The following is a 21,027-nucleotide window of genomic DNA, read 5'->3' on the forward strand; positions in this document are numbered from 1 at the left end:
TCTGTGGTCGATCCGGTCTGGTGCAATGACCACAGAGCTCACAACAAGTCAGGGACAATACTTAAACTAAACTTAAATTAATGAGGTCTTGAGGTGATTGGCTTGCAATGACGTTGGTCTGGACGGCCTGGGCGGCCTCCCACACACCACGGCGAGTGCTGGCGGTCTTACGCGGGTGTGGACAGCACGATGCTTAGATGAAGATGGCCTCGAGGAACTCGAGGAAGCTGAGGACCTTGTCAACCTGGGTGGCCTCCCACGCAACACGGCTAGTGCTGGCGGTCTTACGCAACGGTGAACAGTCCGAAGTCGTAATCGACGGGTATGCAATATATATGAGTACGTACTAACCTTAAGTAGGAGTCGAAGTAGTGATAGTCACACACGACAAATCGAGTGATGAATAAAATAGTAAAAACAACACCAATGAATTTTACGCCTTACTGGCGAGACAAATATAATGAAATTTCGTATCGCATTGACAACGAATAAACCAAATCTTACAACAATATGAAAATAATAATAATAATTGATGATTGCGCTCAATGCGACTTACAAAAGAAAACACTACATAATTCAGCACGACAAAAACAACGCTACAGTAGCGGCTTAGAGAATATCAACATAACCATATACGGCATAAGAAAAAAACACGTAGACACCGAGACGCCAATATTAATAATAATAATAATTAGGGCGTTGGCCGCATAATAATAACAATAATAATAATAATAATTGATAGGAACATATGGTATTTAAGATAATAATCGTACGGCAATAACCGACCATTAATTAAAACACAGAGAACATATAAACAAAGAGAATAAATAATACACAGGTATAATAATTTGACAATTAAAAACACAACAAGAAGGAGTGGTGTTCGGGGAAGACGGAAAAAAGTGGACAGACCGATAAGAACTTCCACGTTGCCGCGCACCGCTCGCATTAGCATATCGCGATAAAATTTTCAGCGCCAACATCACCGCCCACTTTGAAGGAACTTCAACAAAGAGGCAATGGGCACAGCTTAACAGCTGGCCTAGTCAATATACCAGATGACGTATGGACAGTAGCAACGCGTGATACGCCGTCTTGTCCAGGATGGAGTTGCACAATACGTCCGAGTCGCCAAGACAGAGGGTGTGAGGGTTCCTTTATTAAAACAAGACCTCCAACGTTCAGCGGTTCTCCGTGATCAGACCATTTGTGCGCAGCTGCAGAGTGGATAAGTACTCATTCTTCCACCTGGTCCAGAAATAACGGTGAAGGTCGGCAACTAAGCGCCAACGTTGCATTTTGGAGAGTGATACATTTTTCAAATCAGGGTCGGGGAGAGAAGTTGAAGGCTCCAGTGTTAAAAAATGGCTTGGTGTCAGCGCCTCTAAGTCCTTAGGATCATTACTTAGGGCACACAAAGGCCGGGAGTTCAGCGTGGCCTCAATTTTGGCAAGCAAAGTGATCAATTCTTCACTTGTGAGTAAGTGTGTTCCAATGGATCGATAGATTAGAGACTTAGTTGACTTTACTCCAGCCTCCCACAGCCCCCCAAAGTGAGGAGATGACGGAGGGTTGAAAAACCAAGTTGTTTGGTGTTTTGCCAAATGGTTGCGCACGCTAGTTTGGTATTTCTCTGAGGCGATGAAGGTATGCAATGGATTTAAGAGGTTCGCAGCGCCAACAAAATTAGTACCATTGTCACTATGGACCTCTTTGATTGGTCCCCGACGAGCAGCAAAGCGAGTGAATGCTAACAGGAAGGTTTCGGTTGAGAGGTCAGAGCTGAGCTCGATGTGCAATGCTTTGGTGACAGTGCAGACGAATAAACAAATGTAGGCTGAGTTCCTGGAGGATGGTCGACCACGGGAGCCCTTGACAGCTATCGGTCCAGCATAGTCAACGCCTGTTATAGCAAACGGCTTTATTTGTTGTACTCGGTACTTAGGAAGAGCAGCCATTTTTGGTTGCACCGATTGAGGTCTTGTGCGAAAGCATGGAATACATAGACGCAGTCGGGATCTAATAGCTTGTCTCGCTGACAGAATCCAAAACTCACGTTGTAAATGTGATTGGAGTGTCATAGCTCCAGGATGACTCAATACTTGATGATTGTGATCAATTATTAGTTCCGTTAAACGATGACGAGAAGGCAAAAGTGCTGGATGCTTGTGAATGTACGGAATATCTGCATTGCGCAGCCTACCGCCCACTCTGAGAATACCAACGGGATCGAGAAATAGGTCTAAACGTCGAAATGATCTTGAGTAGGGAACACCATTTGACAGATTTGCAATTTCGACGGCAAAAGTTTGACGTTGAACTAAGAATACCAAAGCGGTGAGCGCACCAGCTCTTTCATCGGCATTTATAACGTTGGTAGTTGGGGCGTCAGACCGTGGCTTGGAAAAACGAAAACAGTACGCGACTACACGAAGGATCTTCTCCAATGAAGATACGCGATTTAACAAATTTATAATCGGAATGTCTACAGCAACGTTGAGAACAGTAGGTGGTCGAGCTTCATGAGAAGGAGGCCCGTCGTAGTCTTCAAGCTCAGTCAAAAGCAATTTTGGCCATTCATCTGGAGGCCTTAACAAGAACGATGGACCAGTCCACCACAATGCGTGATTGAAGAGATCAGATGGAAACAGGCCGCGTGAGGCGCAATCAACGGGATTATCTTTTGTTGGAACGTGGCGCCAGATTGCAGGTGAGCTCAACTTGTGTATCATACTGGTTCGGTTAGCGATAAAGGTGGACCATCGATGAGGGGACGATCGGATCCAAACGAGAGCTGTGGTGGAATCGGTCCAGGCGTGTAATTCATCAATAGTTATACGATCAGTGTACGCATCAGAAACTATACGGAGTAATTTCGCAGCTAAAACGGCACCACATAATTCCAAACGGGGAATTGTGGAACGCTTTATTGGGGCAACTTTCGATTTTCCTGTTATCAGGTGACAATGAACTGATGTTACAGTCGTCACACGGAGATAAATTGCTGCGGCATAGCCCTTTTCAGAGCTATCGGAAAAGGCATGGAGCTGTACAGAAATAGCATGATCATAGGTTATACGACGAGGAATTGTAATGGTTTCAACGAGTTGAATTTCGGACTGATATCGGGCCCACAAAGCTGCAATATCAGGTGGGAGTGGATCGTCCCAGTTGACACCGGAAATCCACAGCTGCTGCATGACATGTTTTGTGAAAAAAGTCATGGGAGCTAATAGTCCTAACGGATCAAACACACGGGCAATATCGGAAAGAACAGATCGTTTTGTTGGTTGAGTTGCTGATGGCTGAGCGCTGAAGGAGAAGGTGTCAGCGGATGGGTCCCATTTTAACCCTAGCATTTTCAAATCAGATAGTTCGCCACTGTTGAACAAAATTGATACAGACATTGCACGAGCTTCTGGTGGGACCATTTGTAAAATGTTTACGTTGTTACTGGCCCACTTGCGGAGTTCAAATTGTGCAAGTGCACAGAGATTTATCAGCTGATCTTGACATTTCAGTGCTTCTTCTTCCGAGTTAGCACCAGTTAAAATATCGTCGACAAAAGTGTCGTTGAGCAACACATTTGCAGCTATCGGCCATGTAGCACCGTCGAGTGTGGCAAGATGACGAATAGTTCGCAGCGCTTGAAAAGGTGCGGCTGAAGTCCCATATGTTACTGTGCAAAGCCGATACTCATCAATGGGAACCGAGGGTGAAAAACGCCAAAGGATTCTCAGATAATCTCGATCTGGTGGTTGAACTAAAATTTGGCGATACATCTGCTTGATATCAGCCATAAAGAGATATTTCCAGAGACGAGAACGGAGTAGTACTATCTGGATATCTGGTTGTAACTTTGGACCAGTATACAGACTCTCATTCAAGGAAACGCCAATAGAAGTTTTAGCTGATGCATTGAACACCACACGCAATTTTGTTGTCTTACTGTCAGGTTTTATAACACAATGATGGGGTATATAGTAATTTAATGGACTTTCCCGCTCATTGAATGGTACAAGTTCCATGTGCCCACTTGACAAATAGTCTTGCATAAATTCAACATATTGCTGACGCAGATCGGGTTTTCGAGCTAGACGGAATTCAAGCGCCTTAAACCGTTGAAGAGCATGTGATTTAGAGTCCCCTAGCAATGGAAATGGCGTTCGAAAAGGTAGGGTGACCATAAAACGACCGGAACTGGTTCGAGTAGTAGTAGATATGTAGATTTCTTCTGCAGCCTCGTCATCTGGACTGAAGTGGTGAACTACAGGCAGTTCTTCCAGCTCCCAGAACTTTCTTAAAGTCGCATCAAGGTTGATGGAGGTTGACACACACATTGTGGTCAGTGACAAAGGTGCAGCTGAAGTGGTTGGCCCAAACAAAACCCAACCAAATATAGTTTTCAATGCAGTGGGCTCACCTACACGACCCGATACGAGACTGTCACACAATATGGATGGCAGAATGTCGGCACCCAAAAGAAAATCTACTTCACCAGGAAGATGATATAACGGATCAGCTAAGGGCAAGTTGTGGATATGTGTCCATTTTCCAGGTTTGATCGAAATTTGTGGAGTCTTGCCTGTGATGTGTGGTACAATCAAAACGTCAACACTTAGGATGGGCGATTGTTTTCCATGAGGCTTCACCATTACAACCGATGCTCCACAAACAGGAGTAGTATTCGTGTTGGCAAACGTGGTTATATTTACAGGTGAACGACGGCGATTAAGCATGAGAATGTCAGCCGATTTTTGCGTTATGAAACTGGCTTGAGAACCACTGTCTAGGAGGGCTCGAAACGAATGATGACGACCGTCAGCAGCACAGATGTCGAGAAGCACAGTTGATAATAACACCACTTTATGGGGCTGATCCTTTACGACTAACGTGACTGTGCTTGTTGGATCACTGGACTGAACTACCATGGACCCACTAGGTTGAGAAACAGTCGCGGCTGGAGTTGATTCAAAATGCAACAACGTATGGTGTGATCGCTTACACGATTGGCATTTGAATTTTGAAGGACAAGCAGCAGACGAGTGGCCACAGCCGAGACAGTTTATACAGAGACGGTGTGTTTTAGCAAGCTGAAACCTATCAGAAGGACTTTTACTAATAAACAGTTGACATTGTCGAATCGAGTGTGGTTTATTGCAAAGCTGGCATTTACTGATGACAGGTACATTCTTATACGATTCAGTAGGTAGTGTTGTATTGGTGGTCATCACTTTTGGTCGATAAATTGGACGAGAGTGTGATGTATGTGATTTATTAGACTGTTTTTGATTTGAGGTACCAGAGGATAGGTTTGACGAATAATTGCCAGCACGAGCCTCGGCTGAACGAACGTGACTTCTTAAGAAATCTACAAAATCACTCAAGGAAGGTTGATGGCGATCTCCAACTGTGATCTCCCATCGCGCACGAAGGTCATAATCCAGGTGATTCTCAAATATATGAACCAGGATAGGACTCCATTGCCGAGTTACAAAATCTAGGTTATCCAATGCCGCGGTGTGTTCAAGAATGGTCGTAAGAAGAGTTTTTATAGATGATGCGTCGTTACAATTCACTGTTTGAGGTGCTAGTAACGCGTCCAAATGAAGCCGGGCCAAATCTCGCTTATTACCATAACGCGCCCGTAACACCTCCCAAGCTTTATTATAGTTTGCAGACGTTAACGGAAGATGTGCCACCAATGACAGAGCTTCACCTTGTAAAGAAGTTTTTAAAAACTCAAACCGTTCGACGTCAGGTAGATCAGGTGCATGGGACAAAATTGATTTGAATAGATCTTCGAAGCCTTGCCATTCAGTCAGAACTCCAGAAAATGTAGGGAACGTCCGTTTGGGTAGTTGATAATGGGACAAATTGTTTAAGCTTTGGTTTGGTGCACCTTGGGCGGTTGAAGTATCCATGCCAGGAGATAGCGAAAAATGGTATACATCAGCAAAAGCAGCAAGTTCATAATACAAATTGTCAAATTCAGAACTGAGTTTCAGACTCTCTTTATTGTCTACGACTTCTGGAGGGGCTAGCTTCTTACCAACAGACGTTTCCATTACTTGGAGGTCGTCTTCGGTAGTTCTACGGATGTCATTTAACTCAGACAACATTTTAGAAATTTTGGCATGTTTGCCCGCATTCGAGCGTTCAGATTTATAGTCACCGGCTGCGGCGACAAACGAGGTGATTTTTGCAATAGCACGGACAATCCGCGCTTTTGCATCAGCATATGTCATTGACGATGGAGCGATCATTGTAACAACAAAAATTATGAAGAAAGATATGTAGTTGGATGACAATAAAACAAACTGTTTTAATCGTTCAAATTGTGATGAGACAACTAAACCAAACGAAGTTTAATGACAAATCAACACGTCATCACAGCCAGATACCAAATACAGATTACAGGGACTGTGTACCACTACCATAGGGTCGCGGTTTGCTTTACTAATCCGGCCCGAAGGACCAAAAAATGTACGCGACCAACAAATGTTGGGGTACCCGAAGGACCACTCGGTAACGTCCGAGAGCGAAGAATATAAGACTCTGTTAAGGGGCGTAGGTAGGCAACTAAAGAGCCGTCGCCTTATACTCTCTAGGATAGGCAATATGAAATGCACTACGAACAACGACGACGTGGACAGGAACTAATGTACAATGGAAAGAGGATGTGTCAGTTTAGTTATGGGCGGGGGTCTCTGTGGTCGATCCGGTCTGGTGCAATGACCACAGAGCTCACAACAAGTCAGGGACAATACTTAAACTAAACTTAAATTAATGAGGTCTTGAGGTGATTGGCTTGCAATGACGTTGGTCTGGACGGCCTGGGCGGCCTCCCACACACCACGGCGAGTGCTGGCGGTCTTACGCGGGTGTGGACAGCACGATGCTTAGATGCAGATGGCCTCGAGGAACTCGAGGAAGCTGAGGACCTTGTCAACCTGGGTGGCCTCCCACGCAACACGGCTAGTGCTGGCGGTCTTACGCAACGGTGAACAGTCCGAAGTCGTAATCGACGGGTATGCAATATATATGAGTACGTACTAACCTTAAGTAGGAGTCGAAGTAGTGATAGTCACACACGACAAATCGAGTGATGAATAAAATAGTAAAAACAACACCAATGAATTTTACGCCTTACTGGCGAGACAAATATAATGAAATTTCGTATCGCATTGACAACGAATAAACCAAATCTTACAACAATATGAAAATAATAATAATAATTGATGATTGCGCTCAATGCGACTTACAAAAGAAAACACTACATAATTCAGCACGACAAAAACAACGCTACAGTAGCGGCTTAGAGAATATCAACATAACCATATACGGCATAAGAAAAAAACACGTAGACACCGAGACGCCAATATTAATAATAATAATAATTAGGGCGTTGGCCGCATAATAATAACAATAATAATAATAATAATTGATAGGAACATATGGTATTTAAGATAATAATCGTACGGCAATAACCGACCATTAATTAAAACACAGAGAACATATAAACAAAGAGAATAAATAATACACAGGTATAATAATTTGACAATTAAAAACACAACAAGAAGGAGTGGTGTTCGGGGAAGACGGAAAAAAGTGGACAGACCGATAAGAACTTCCACGTTGCCGCGCACCGCTCGCATTAGCATATCGCGATAAAATTTTCAGCGCCAACACTATTATTACCATGTAGAAACTATAAAATGTCCGGTCGTCCACGCGCAGTCACCACCGAGCTTATTGTCAGCATCAATGCGATGCGGTTAATAGTCATTGCTGCGCTAATACGATACAAAAAAAGAGAGGAAAATCACAATAACCATGCATTGTAAAAAGCAATAATTTACGGAGTTATCATGGCAAACAATCGCGGCGAGCCAGCGACACGTTGGTGTGATAACAATATTATTATAATTATCAGAGACTCATCGTGTCGCCAAGGATGAGTCTTGGCGCAATGGTTTCCTGATGCTAGAAAGTAAGTACATTTCTTTTATACCTTTTTAGTTATTTTAAGTTTATTTGATCACTCGACATCGTAATCTCTGAACTTCGCTATTCTCGCCTTCACACGTATCTTATACCTTAGCTAAAATAGTTTTATACAATATTATTCATTATTATCGTACTTGGCACCTAACTCATCGTCACGGTACGATCACACACTGTGGCACGAAGTACTGTAATCAGTTTTCGTAGTTTTAAAATTAAACTGTGCAGGGGTGCAGTACTATAATGTACTGTGTAGTACCTAAAACTGTACAAGTATCCCAAAAACTACAAAAGCCACATTTCTCAGCGTAATCCCGCACCGAAAAAGTGTTGATTACGAGTCGTCGGACCTTTCCCCCTGCACGAGAATTTCAAACGTTATATTGAATAATAAAAAAAAAACTTATTTTGTTATTGATAAGATAGGATACATATGATACATATTTTAGTGTGGTAATACACTGACTAGATATCTGTAAGAAACGATTGCCAGTTTTTCCGGATTTTGAACTCAATAATTGGGATCTTGCGATATAAGACCAAATCTATGACATTGCGTGGTTGAGCACCACCAGGTGATTTTGGCCTCAAACACTGCAGTAGTAGTCGTTACCTTAAACCGGGTAAGCAAAAACGTATAACCTCCGTTGTCCTTTTCATGTTACTCGAAGGTTTTGACTTCAAATACCCAGTAATTAGATCGAATGTCATTTCCATATTGTTCTATGCTACAACCGGAATGGATAGACGGTCATTTCTGTAATGAATAACTATAGGCAGTTGCTGTTCGAAGGAGTATATTTGAATCATGTGATTCATATAATCATGTGGTCTTATGGACGGAAAAGGTAGACTGGACCATTTTTGCAGGTTGTTAATTTAAATATTAAATTATAAATAATAAATAATATATAGCCGTAATGTGCACTCAGCAGATAATGTACCTACAGTAATAAGTAATAACTAATAACTATATTTTAGGGTGGGTGGTGTAAAAATATTAAACGTGATTCGAGGGAAAAAAGTTCAAGCCGCCACTGACTATAGGGTACTATTCTCAAAGTATTTATACTACGATTACAATCTGTATTTATCGCTAATATACGATGACTTTTTTCAGGAGATAAAAAATACATTAAAATGTAGCTTATCATTCGAAAATGGTCAGGAAAACCGATAGCCTATACATTTTATATTATAAATAGCTATAACATGCATATAAATATATATTATATTTATGATAATAATATATTTTCTAGTTTTTGGACCCTCGTTCATTCTTTATAAATCCTGGGTGTGCCACATTTTCACACACTAATCTACGCTTCACTACTAGACTAGCATATACATTTTTTCTAAATAGGTGCAACCATATCCATCCATCCATACATGAATGGTTTATATTCCATAATAACGAAGTAATAATGAGCGACGGTTTAAACGATTTAAAATACAAGACTATATTGGTTATCTAGTCATTTTATAAATAAACTAATAAACCAACGTATTTGTTTGTACACAATTTTCATATATTGTCAATTTTAATGTGTACGGTTTAGGATCTGTGTTTGAAATATTATAAACACTTACTTTAAATCCATTAACCAAGACGTATTGATCCAGTGTATACGTTTTATAGTATGTCGCTTTTATATTCAGAATCGGACCACATTAATGTTTTGATACAAGCCACTAGCCATTATAAGAACAATTTGTATTTTTGCATTTTGTTTTTCCTCGTTACTTTTCTCTGTACAAATAAAATATTGTCATACGAACAAACTCTTAACTGAATACTTATAATATAAGTATTCATATCATAGTTATTGTTTAATAAGTTGTCACTTTATCATGTGCACGGGAGAACATATTTTACCTCAAATATAATAAATCTCTCATAATATTATGAGCTGCCGCTGATCGACTGTGTAGATGTATGAAATTGTAATTTCATGATTGTCACTTGTCAGTTAACTATCATGTTGGTATATTATAATACTTTCAAACAAGACGTGTGATGTACAAACTATTTTATACAAATATTTCCCAATTCTGTAAGTGAGTAACCACATTTCTCGGGCGACATTAATAATTTCATATTTTGTCACAATTTCCGTCTTTAATCTTACATAATTATTATACCGTACACTATAATGCATTTAGGTATAAGATAAAGATTTATGAAGTTAAGTTAGATTAAACATTCAGTGTTAAATTGGTACATCGAACATTTTAATTGACGACAGTTTTTCATATATTTTTGCAAAAATATACGTAGGTAATATAACATAACAATAATAAAGGTATTATAAATATACGTGAAAAATAATCAATTTTAATTATAAAATTTTACTTGTTCGGCTAACAGTGAACGCTAGAGTAACAAAAATACAGTTTTACAGTTACAGAACGAAAAAATTAAGCGGTGTAAAAATTAAAATAACTTTTTTGATTAATTCATTTAAATGTTCCTATACTTATACCTATATACCACACTTGCAGGCCCAGCAGGGTTAGACAGTATCTTCGATACAATTGTATCTTGTATCTTGTATTTCATAAAATAATTTATGATGCGATAAAATATACAATACAATTCTGGTTTTATCATCAAAATAATAATTAATATGAAATAATAATAATTAATGATCCAGAAATTAATATTTTTTTATTTAATATTGTAGGTTGTTAGAAATTATTGTTCAACCCAGGACCGATAAATCATAAAATATAGTTATATGTGTGATGTATATTGTATATAATATATATATATATATATATATATATATATATATATTATATATATGTATATCTGTGACACACGCACATTGAATAGGACTGTACGTCTGCACCTTATTAGGTATCCATAACAATTTTTTATAATGGTGTACCTAATAGTTACTACGTTATATATTGTACCTTTCACGATAAAGTAGATAATGAACACGATTGATTTGTTTTATTACTAATAAATTATTATTACTGAATAAGTGTTAGTTTTTATTATTTTATTTGTCATTCTATAATTGCTTAATGAAGTGCTCATCCCCATAATTTTTAAAAATCCAGTAACTAATTTTATTAAAATGTATCGAGAATCTAGTATTCCGATACTGCAAAGCCAAATATCTAGTGCCTTGTATCGCGATACTCCAAAGCAAAGTATCTTGTATCTAGTATCTCAATACTCATTTTTGATTATCTTGCCCAACCCTGCGCACCAGACCATTAGCGTATACCAATACGGGTCTATCGTACATACCCGGCGATTGTAAACTGCGCCCAAAATACAGGTAAACACAAAATCACACATGTAAACTGCGCCTGAGTTTTTATCAAGAGTAAAAAGCTGACATGTAAATTGCGCCCCGGTAAAATTACAGGTAAAATAATTAATTCGTTACAGCCATATATAATATGAATAATTAAAAATAAAATATAATTTTAAAGAGCAAAATAAATACAAATATTACAAATAATAACGTCATATTGTTATAAGATATTAGGAATTAAAAAAAAATATAATTAAAAAAATTAAAATAATCATAAATATTACAAACAATAACATATTATGGTGGATATATATTCATCAATTGGAATTTGACTACTATTATATTTATTAAATACATTTTCTAACTTTTCACGTTTTTTTTGTTTTGTTTTATAGTTTTGGAATTTAAACGGTTCATTTATACTATTTAGTTTAATGTATATTTCTATTTTAATTTCTTTTAATTTTTCGATGTTCGGCCATCGTGACTTTACTGATTAAAATGAATACGATAGGTACTAGCAGAACAATGCCGGAAGGGGTACCACACGATTGCGTACGATGTATCTTTTTGAGAACACGATTGCGTACGTTAACACGATTGCGTACGTTAAACCATTAACTTTAATATTTACCCCAAAAGTCAAACGATTGCGTACGATTTACTGTGCAACGTTGCCAAATTTATGTTTTTATTTTTGATCAGTAAAATTTAAATTTTATGACTTAAGCTATGGTACCACTTAAAAATCTCAATTTTCGACAAATATGTTATAATATAGTATACAAAATAAAATAATTAAAAATAATAAAATGTTTAAATAATATAGTAAAAAATGTTATACTTGGTACCACTTAAAAATCTCAATTTTCGACAAATATGTTATAATATAGTATACAAAATAAAATAATTAAAAATAATAAAATGTTTAAATAATATAGTAAAAAATGTTATACTTGGTACCACTTAAAAATCTCAATTTTCGACAAATATGTTATAATATAGTATACAAAATAAAATAATTAAAAATAATAAAATGTTTAAATAATATAGTAAAAAATGTTATACTTGGTACCACTTAAAAATCTCAATTTTCGACAAATATGTTATAATATAGTATACAAAATGAAATAATTAAAAATAATAAAATGTTAAAAAAATATAGTAAAAAATTTTATACTTGGAACCACTTAAAAATCTCAATTTTCGACAATTATGTTATAGTATACAAAATAAAATAATTAAAAATAATATAATAAAAAATGTTATACCTTGGTACAACTTAAATAACAAATTTTTGATAAATATGTTATAATATTTCTATGAATTTTGTACTTGTTATATTCTTTCATGGCTTCTTTTATACGAATTAAATCAGCATTTTCCATTTTTTTAATCCGACCTTTAAATACTGATTGAATTTTCGTACATGTTTCCACTTGCGTTTCTTTTAGAATTGAAAGAACTACATAAACAGAAGGATGGGAGCTATGAAATTGAGCGTTGTAAGTTCGATGAAAACTTTCAGATCCATTTGTCGTACTTAAAAAAGATAAAAATAAATACAAAATAATAGTTATTATAGCAATTATATAGTTGAATATTTACCGGGGATTTTCGGATGGCTCTTGTGCCCAAATTTCTGGTGGAAATAAACAACCATTCTCCACGTATGTATTTAAAATATAGTCAGAAAACAAACATCCAATATTTAAATCGGGACAAATTGATATGAGTTCACCAAACGCATTTTGGATATCTTGAAAAGGTAAAAATGGTAATCCAAAAAAAAGTTTTAACCATTTTCCCAAATCGGAGTTTTTAGTGTAGGCCAAACGAAGTTCTTTTTCAGAATCAATCTACAAATAACCCAAATGTATTGATTAACTATTGACTTTAATTTATTTAATTTAATAAACTCACTTTGCGCCACCAAGACTGTCCTAAGTGAAATCGACATGCATCTATTTCGATGTTAGGGAAAACTTCTTTTGCCGCTTCATGGGCACCGATTTCAAAATCCAAATGTAGTTTAAGAACCAATAAATTTTTAAAAACAATTTTTTCGCATAGTTCTTGTAAAAACAACCACATGTCTGCGTACATTTTTTTTGATTTATTTGGTAATAAAAAGTATACCACTGGTACATAAAACCCATTTTTATAACCATTTATTGTGTATAGTTGGGTAAAAAATGTTGGTGCATAATTGAAAGTACCATCAGCGAAAAATTCACTTGTACTTGTCATAAAATTAAGATTCTGTTCTGTAGTAACACAAATAAACGATTTATTGTCGGGAATAAAAACAAATTGTTCACCTTGAAATTGTATTATATCGTCATTTTCCATTGCTTTAAGCTGTTCAATTGACTCAGTTAGTGATTTTGGAAAAGCGGGATAATTTTTTCGACGTTTATCGTACATCGCTTTTCGAATTGACCGTACATCTCTGTGCTCGATTTCAGAGTGATCGTTCCCCATAAGTTCGGTTCTAATTATTTTTATAGGTCTTACACAAATAGTATCATTTGATTTTCTTTTACAAGCTTCCCGTAATACTTGTCGTTCAATGCTCTGCTGTGAATTTTCAGTGTGGTTGTGTTCATTAATTGTTTCATGCACATACTCTCCATTTGTAAAAATATTAGCATAACATGTTTTTTTTGTACACAACCATTTTTTCATTCCGTCTTTTCTTTCTCTAATAAACCGATATTTATGCAGATTTAGTAAAACTAGAGGTTTACCCTTTTCAGAAGTTATAAAATTAACTTTATTTTCCATATTTCACTCGAAAAACACTAAACACGCGATGAAGTTGATTAGTCCAACGACGGTTATTCACTGAGTTATTAAATGATGATAGGTACCTATACTGTAGTATTCATAATATTTTATCGAGTGCGAGTATCCTAAAATATCCTAGTAAAATAACCGATTTCGTTATCGCCTATTAAATATCACCTATCGAATCTCAATTAATTTTAAATTATATGTTCTATAATATAGAACAATATTGAGCGCTTAACAGTCGATCGCAATCGACCGGTCGATCTTGGACAATTCCAAAGTCAATCATATTAGAATTTATTTTTAGGGCCACGCGCTCTATATGTTTCTTAATAAGTATAAGAAAATGGCAACAGTGCTTCAAAGTTGCAGATAAAAATCGTACGCAATCGTGAACATTTAATGTTCACGATTGCGTATGTCGATACAGACCGTACGCAATCGTGTTTTACCGGCCGGAAGTAGTGATAACCATCAATTATCGTATTACTGCAATGTAGATATTCAATAACGTGTTGGTGTTTCTTGACGAAAATAAAATGTCTGTGATATACTTGAAAAAGCACATAGAAAAACATAGAAACTTTAATAAGTCAAAATTTAATAAGTTAATAAGTCGCGCGCAGTTTACACTATACCTTTTTAACATAGATGAAATTTCAAGCGCAGTTTACACTATACCTTTTCAACATAGATAAAAATTCGGGCGCAGTTTACGTATGCCCTATATACCAGCTCAACGATTTGTCTGAAAACTATATTCCGTCAAACATTGTTTTCCCTGCCAAACGGTAACACAATAACATTATTCATCACCAAATACGATTGCCATCTAGAATGGATTTTATAACTGTTTGTTATAAAATTTGAATTGCTTTTTGCAACTACATCAATAGTAGGTATTCTTAGTCGAGCACGTCGACGATTAAACAGTGCGGTGGTGTGTCATGTGTGGACTCGAATGTCGCATTTGTATAATATATTTTTATCTCTAGACAGACTCGTAGCATCCTCAACCCTACTATTGCCGTTGTTGTTGTGTGGTGGTTTGGAGGGACGGCTCTAATGCGAATTTGTTGATTTAGAAATGTGTGTATCTGATATAATAAATTAAAATGTATATATATTGTATGTGTGTGAGTTAAAAAGTTTAAGACCAGAATAAAAATTAATTATTGTGCCCGTTTCAGAAGTTCCTACTTGTATATACAATCTAAAATGGAAACTAGATTTGAAGAATAATGATCAAAGCTGTTTCAACTATTATCCCCAGGAAAAAAAAAGGAAAAACAATCGGAATGGCGAAAACAACATTATTAAAAAAAAAAAAAAATTAAATAAAGGTATTTATTAGAACTTAATCAACATAATATTTAATGCTACATATTTATACTTAGTTGAAATAAATGATGTAGCTCAAATGCTTATAAGTATTCAATTCCGTGCTCAAGATGAATCAAAAATAGAAACACAATCAATCACACGCAACCAATTTTACTTATTATTACATACTATACATATTATTATTACTTACATATTATTTCATATGACTACGCACCTGTGATAAATATTTGCTAATTTTAAGTTTCAAACAAAATGGTTTACCTCCGCTGTGACACTGAATTGATGATAGAGTACTATTATAGGTCATTGGAAATATTTAACAAGAACGAAATAAAATCATAAGTGGTATAAATATTAAAAAGTTTCAATTAATTTGTTAAAGTAAAGTAAAATTTTGTTTATTATTATTAATAATATTGATCAATCCGTTTCAACAACAACGATTATTAAATATTACCTAAACGTGTTTAAATTTTTTTTTTTATAATACATTTTTAAAATATTTAATATTTTATATGAAACTGATTTATTTATTTCTTTTATGTCTTACATTGTTATTCATTTCTGCTTGACTTGCAGATATGCAATGATATTAACATATTTATAAAAAAAATTATATTGTTAAAAAAAATAACAAATAAAAATCATATTATAATATCGACGATGGACTACCAAAATTAAGTATTTAAATATCATATATTAAAATATTTAATTTGTTTTCTGAATTGTTTTGAATTACTTAATACAAGAGAGCCCTACACAATCAATAATATTGAGTCAGTTAAATAAATTGTGTTATTATTTTGTGCAATATTCATTTCCCCTAAATCTATCAATATTATTGCCAAATATTCAGCTGAAAAATATTCTTTGATATGTCAGTAGTGGAAATTACTATAAGTTATATTATAAATTACTTATCATTGTTCTATAAATATGTCTTAACGATATCGAGTTGATTTTCATTGTAGTAGCATTTGAACTTCAACACAAAATTCCAAAAAAAAATAAGAGAAAACGTTAGATGAAAGAGTGGTACAAATGAAGTTCAATATAGTCATGAAAAATTATTGATCTCTCTGCAATTAAATTAACCAAATTAATGTAAGAATCTTTTACGAATGAATACTATATATTTTAAGAATTTATTGAAAGCTTTTGAAATTAACTATATGTATTAATAAATATATTTTATTTATAAATAAATAAATAAATTTTATATAATTATTTTAAATGTATAATAATTGTATTTTTTTGGCTCTTAGCGTTCAAATTAAATAGATCACTTTATTGATATTTTTGTGAATTCTAAAAATTAATAAAATTAATTTATGTTTCCATGCTTTTTGTTTTGTCTTTGTTATGAAATAATTTGAAAATTATAACTTATTTCTCAACCCAGACTATGGAACCACCCCTGAAAACGTAAATACCTTTAAAGTTTTTTTTCAAATTTCTGTATTACGTATTACGTTATGTGGTGTATTTTAGATTCTGAGCGGAGCGATGAATGTATTGATTTTTTTTATGATGTGTGTTTTTTTTTTGTGTCTGTCATCACGTTTTGGGGCAGTAAAAAAGCTTCGATTTTTGATTTCAGTACCTAGTTCGATCAGAAAGTGAATCTAGTTGGTAATTTGGGAGATCAAAAGTAAAAAATTCTTAATACTTTTTTAAAAAATTGAGAAAAACAAACTAAAAATTAAGGGAAAAACGGGAAATTTTACGCACACTCATTTTTCGACAAAATCGATTTTGGTTTTTGATGTTACTTTAAAACGAATGACCATAGATACATGAAATTTTCACCGAATGTTTATATAAGTATATTCTATCCACCATGCAATTTTCAAAATATTTCGACTTAAGTTGAACTATTTATAGGCATTTGAAATTTTAAATCATTATTAGTTTTTTTTTAATTAATATCGATAAAAATTTATTTGTTAGGCAGAAGAACTTGAAAATTTAATACAAGGCTCTTAACATATTGTTACAATAGCAGTTGAAAAATAAAATAAATTCATAGTCACAAATTTTTATTATAAGCATTCAAAGTTAGAATTTTGATAAAATACGTAAAAATCACGAAAATTCACAAATTATTTTAAGCTAGAAATTCATAAAAAAATTTCTTTTTAAATCTAAGATTTCAAAATTTAATACAAGATTCCTTACAAGTTTTCCAATCTTTTTCACAACTAAAAATTCCACCGGAAATTCAAATTAAATTTTTATGAGCATTTTAAATTTAAATTTTCACAACATTGGATTTTCACTTTTAGCGATTTCCTTATTTTGATGTAACTCTAAAACAAATGACCGCAAATACTTGAAATTTTCACTGAAGGTTTATATAGGCATTTTATATATTTTATAAAATTTTCAAAATATTTAGATTTGTTTTGAGCTGTATACTGACATTTTAATTTTTCAATTTTTTTAGTTTTTTTTTTCTATAAATATCGATAAAAATTTATTTGTTCGGTAGAAAAGCTTGAAAATTTAATACAAGGCTTCTAACGCATTGTAACAAATAGCAGTTAAAAAATATTAAAAATTCGAAGTCACGATTTTTTTTTTATAAGCATTTAAAGTTGAAATTTTGACTAAATACGTAAAAATTACGGCAATGTTCAAATTATCTTAGATAGAAATTCATAAAAGTTTTTCTTTTTAATTCTAAGATTTGAAAATTGAATACCAGGCTCCTAACATATTTTTACAATAGCAGTTGCAAAATAAAAGGAATACATAGTCACAATTTTTTTTAAAACATTCAAAGTTTGAGTTTTGACAACATAATATGTTAAAATCACGAAAATCACGAAAATTCGTAAATTATTTTATGCTAGAAATTCATAAAAAAATTTCTTTTTAAATCTAAGATTTGAAAATTTAATACAAGATTCCTTACAAGTTTGTCAATCTTTATCACAAATAAAAAGTCCACCGGAAATTCAAATTAAATTTTTATGAGCATTTGAAATTTAAATTTTTACAACATTGGATTTCCACTGGATTTCACATTTAGTGATTTTCTTATTTTGGTGTAACTCTAAAAGTCTAAAACAAATGATCGCAGATACATTGAATTTTCTCTGAATGTTTATATAGACATTTTCTATATTTGATAACATTTTCAAAATATTTAGATTTGTTTTGAGCTGTTTACTGACATTTTAATTTTTCAACATTTTTAGTTTTTTTTTCTATAAATATCGATAAAAATGTATTTGTTCGGTAGAAAAACTTTAAAATTTAGTACAAGGCTTCTAACACATTTTAACAATAGCAGTTGAAAAATAAAATAAATTCATAGTCACAATTTTTTTTCACAAGGATTCAAAGTTTGAATTTTTACAACATATGTAAAAATCGCGAAAATCACGAAAATTCGCAAATTATTTAAAACTAGAAAGTAGAAATTCATAAAAAAATTTCTTTTTAAATCTAAGATTTGAAAAATTTTAATAATCTATAATATATCCTAGACAGATAAACCGTCTTCGCTCAGTATCGTTTTTCGTATACAATGATATAATATCATTGGATTCAAATTTAATTCCATCCATTACAGTAACCCACTTGTAACCTACTGTACAGCAGAGCGACATCCACGACTTACCCGCCTTTTTATTAACTGAAAACGTTAGTAATACCAGAATTTTCATAAAGTGTTAAGTTTTTTGAAATATTTAAAATGTGTATCAAAATAAATTGACGTAATCCACTATTGTAATTTCAATTTTTTACAATTTTTAACATTAATATAAAACTAAACATTATTTTGTAATTCCATTAGTATTTTGAATTAAAAATAGATTTTGTTTTTATAAAATACAGATTTTTATCATATAAAGTTTTTTAGTATTAATACTTTTGTATTTTTCTTAGATCAAAATTGATTAATAACATGGGAAATTTAAAAATGTTATACCAAGAAAAAATCTACACAGAATTAAAAAGCCTAAAATATATTTTTCAATTTTTATAAAAGAAAGGAAAATTAAAAAAAAATTTTTCTTAATATAAAGCACTGCATACACCTTAAAAAAGCAAAAAATTTGAATCAAATTTGAATAAACAATCCCAATTCGATAAAACAAATCCTATTAAAATTCCAAATTTCATAACAAAAAAATCATATTGAATCTATTTTTAATTAGAATCTATATTTGATAAAAAATCCAATTAACAAAAATCTTTATTTGATAAGAAAAAAAAACGAATATTTATAGAAAATGTAAGATAAAAAAAGAAATGAAATACCTAGGTACTATAAAACATCAAAATCTTTTTTAGATAATAAAATCTAGATTTTATACAAAAAAAATACAATTTAAATAAAAAATGTAATTAGAATACAAAAATAAAAAAGTAATTTGAATAAGAAATCGAAACAGAATTAAACGACTAAAATCTATTTTTCATAAAACAAATCTAGAAACAATTTAAAAAAAAAAAATGGAAATGGAATTAAAAACTTACAAATTTCAAAAAAAATCTTATTTGTATAAAAAATTTAATCTGAATAGAATAAAAAATCTAATTTTAATAAAAAATGTATTTATAATTAATTAGAACATTTAAATAATTTATATTCAAATATAAGTGTATAATAATTACTGTGCGGTTCAAATAGTATTGTATAATTCAAAATTTTCATTTTTTAATTTATAAAACAGTAACTGACCTGAATAGAGGAATATTTGAAAGATAGAACATATTACATATCTTTTCATACAACACAAAATTTGTATACATAAAATATATTATGATGTACCTATTATTTCTTGGAAACTACTTGCCAATCGTATAATCTTATTACTTAAACAAAATTCATAAATATATCAAATGTATCAAATTTAAAAAAGGGGGTGTTCCATTTTAATGGTTCTCCCATTATTTTTTATTTTTTTGGAAGATATCGTTGGGAGTTTTTGTGAACAAACGCTGGGACATTGTGCACATTTTTGCACAATTGAGGAACAAACGTATGGCATGGCCACAGGTTCTATGGTACAAATTGTACTTAAAACGTTTTAATTTCTTCTTTAATAAGCAATCTACTTTTAGCATAAAGTAAATGAATTAATAAAAAACTGAGTAAGTACTAAATAATTAATAACCATTGATTGATTTATACGATGACTAAATGGAAGTCAGGCACAACAAATCTTGAACTAATTTTGTGAATTAATTTACAGTTAAATAATGTATTGCATACGTATATCGATTACACTTACTCTCCTAGGAACGGAAGTTTATTTTTCAAATAAACTTCAACGTGTGCGAGATCAACGTTTTCAGCACGTAATTCGCATGTTTCATTTTCGGAATGTCAATAATTATTGTGTGATTAATACAAATTAGTGTAGATTCCCCTAAGTTCGTTCTACGATCATTTCCACACGATTTAACTCCAAATGATTTTCAAATCTCATTCTTCACCTTCTATTGAAAATGAATGGTGAATTAGCTTGGTTATTATTCTAAATCAGAACTTGAAAGTTGGTTAATGAAAAACTATAATACCTAGCGTAAATTAGTTAATATAAATCAATGATGATAACTATAACGATACGTTTTAAATAATTAAACATTATAT

The 21,027-nt window shown here is 33.0% G+C and overlaps 2 protein-coding genes across 2 annotated transcripts; both read right to left on the reverse strand.

The window, feature by feature from the left end:
• Positions 1–1,181: 1,181 nt before the first annotated feature.
• On the reverse strand, positions 1,182–6,266 carry LOC149054015 (uncharacterized). Its single transcript, XM_089230708.1, has one exon. It carries the CDS (start codon positions 6,264–6,266, stop codon positions 1,182–1,184), a length of 5,085 nt encoding a protein of 1,694 aa, XP_089086834.1.
• A 6,604-nt stretch (positions 6,267–12,870) lies between these two features.
• Positions 12,871–13,967, reverse strand: LOC149054016 (uncharacterized). The gene is made up of 2 exons (XM_089230732.1): positions 13,203–13,967; positions 12,871–13,138 (listed from the first exon to the last, which is right to left on the reverse strand). Exons 1-2 carry the CDS (start codon positions 13,965–13,967, stop codon positions 12,884–12,886), a joined length of 1,020 nt encoding a protein of 339 aa, XP_089086858.1. The 3' UTR covers positions 12,871–12,883.
• Positions 13,968–21,027: the final 7,060 nt, after the last annotated feature.

The sequence above is a fragment of the Diuraphis noxia genome, unplaced genomic scaffold, assembly GCF_037042655.1.
Source record: "Diuraphis noxia isolate RWA-SAM2 unplaced genomic scaffold, SU_Dnox_SAM2 contig0013, whole genome shotgun sequence".
NCBI lineage: Eukaryota > Metazoa > Arthropoda > Insecta > Hemiptera > Aphididae > Diuraphis > Diuraphis noxia.

Bases quoted from the DNA above. Each gene is read 5' to 3' on its own strand.
- LOC149054015 (XM_089230708.1), bottom strand. From the start codon at position 6,266: ATGATCGCTCCATCGTCAATGACATATGCTGATGCAAAAGCGCGGATT.
- LOC149054016 (XM_089230732.1), bottom strand. From the start codon at position 13,967: ATGAAAAAATGGTTGTGTACAAAAAAAACATGTTATGCTAATATTTTT. The intron at 13,139-13,202 runs GTGAGTTTATTA...GGTTATTTGTAG, and splicing joins GACAGTCTTGGTGGCGCAAA to ATTGATTCTGAAAAAGAACT.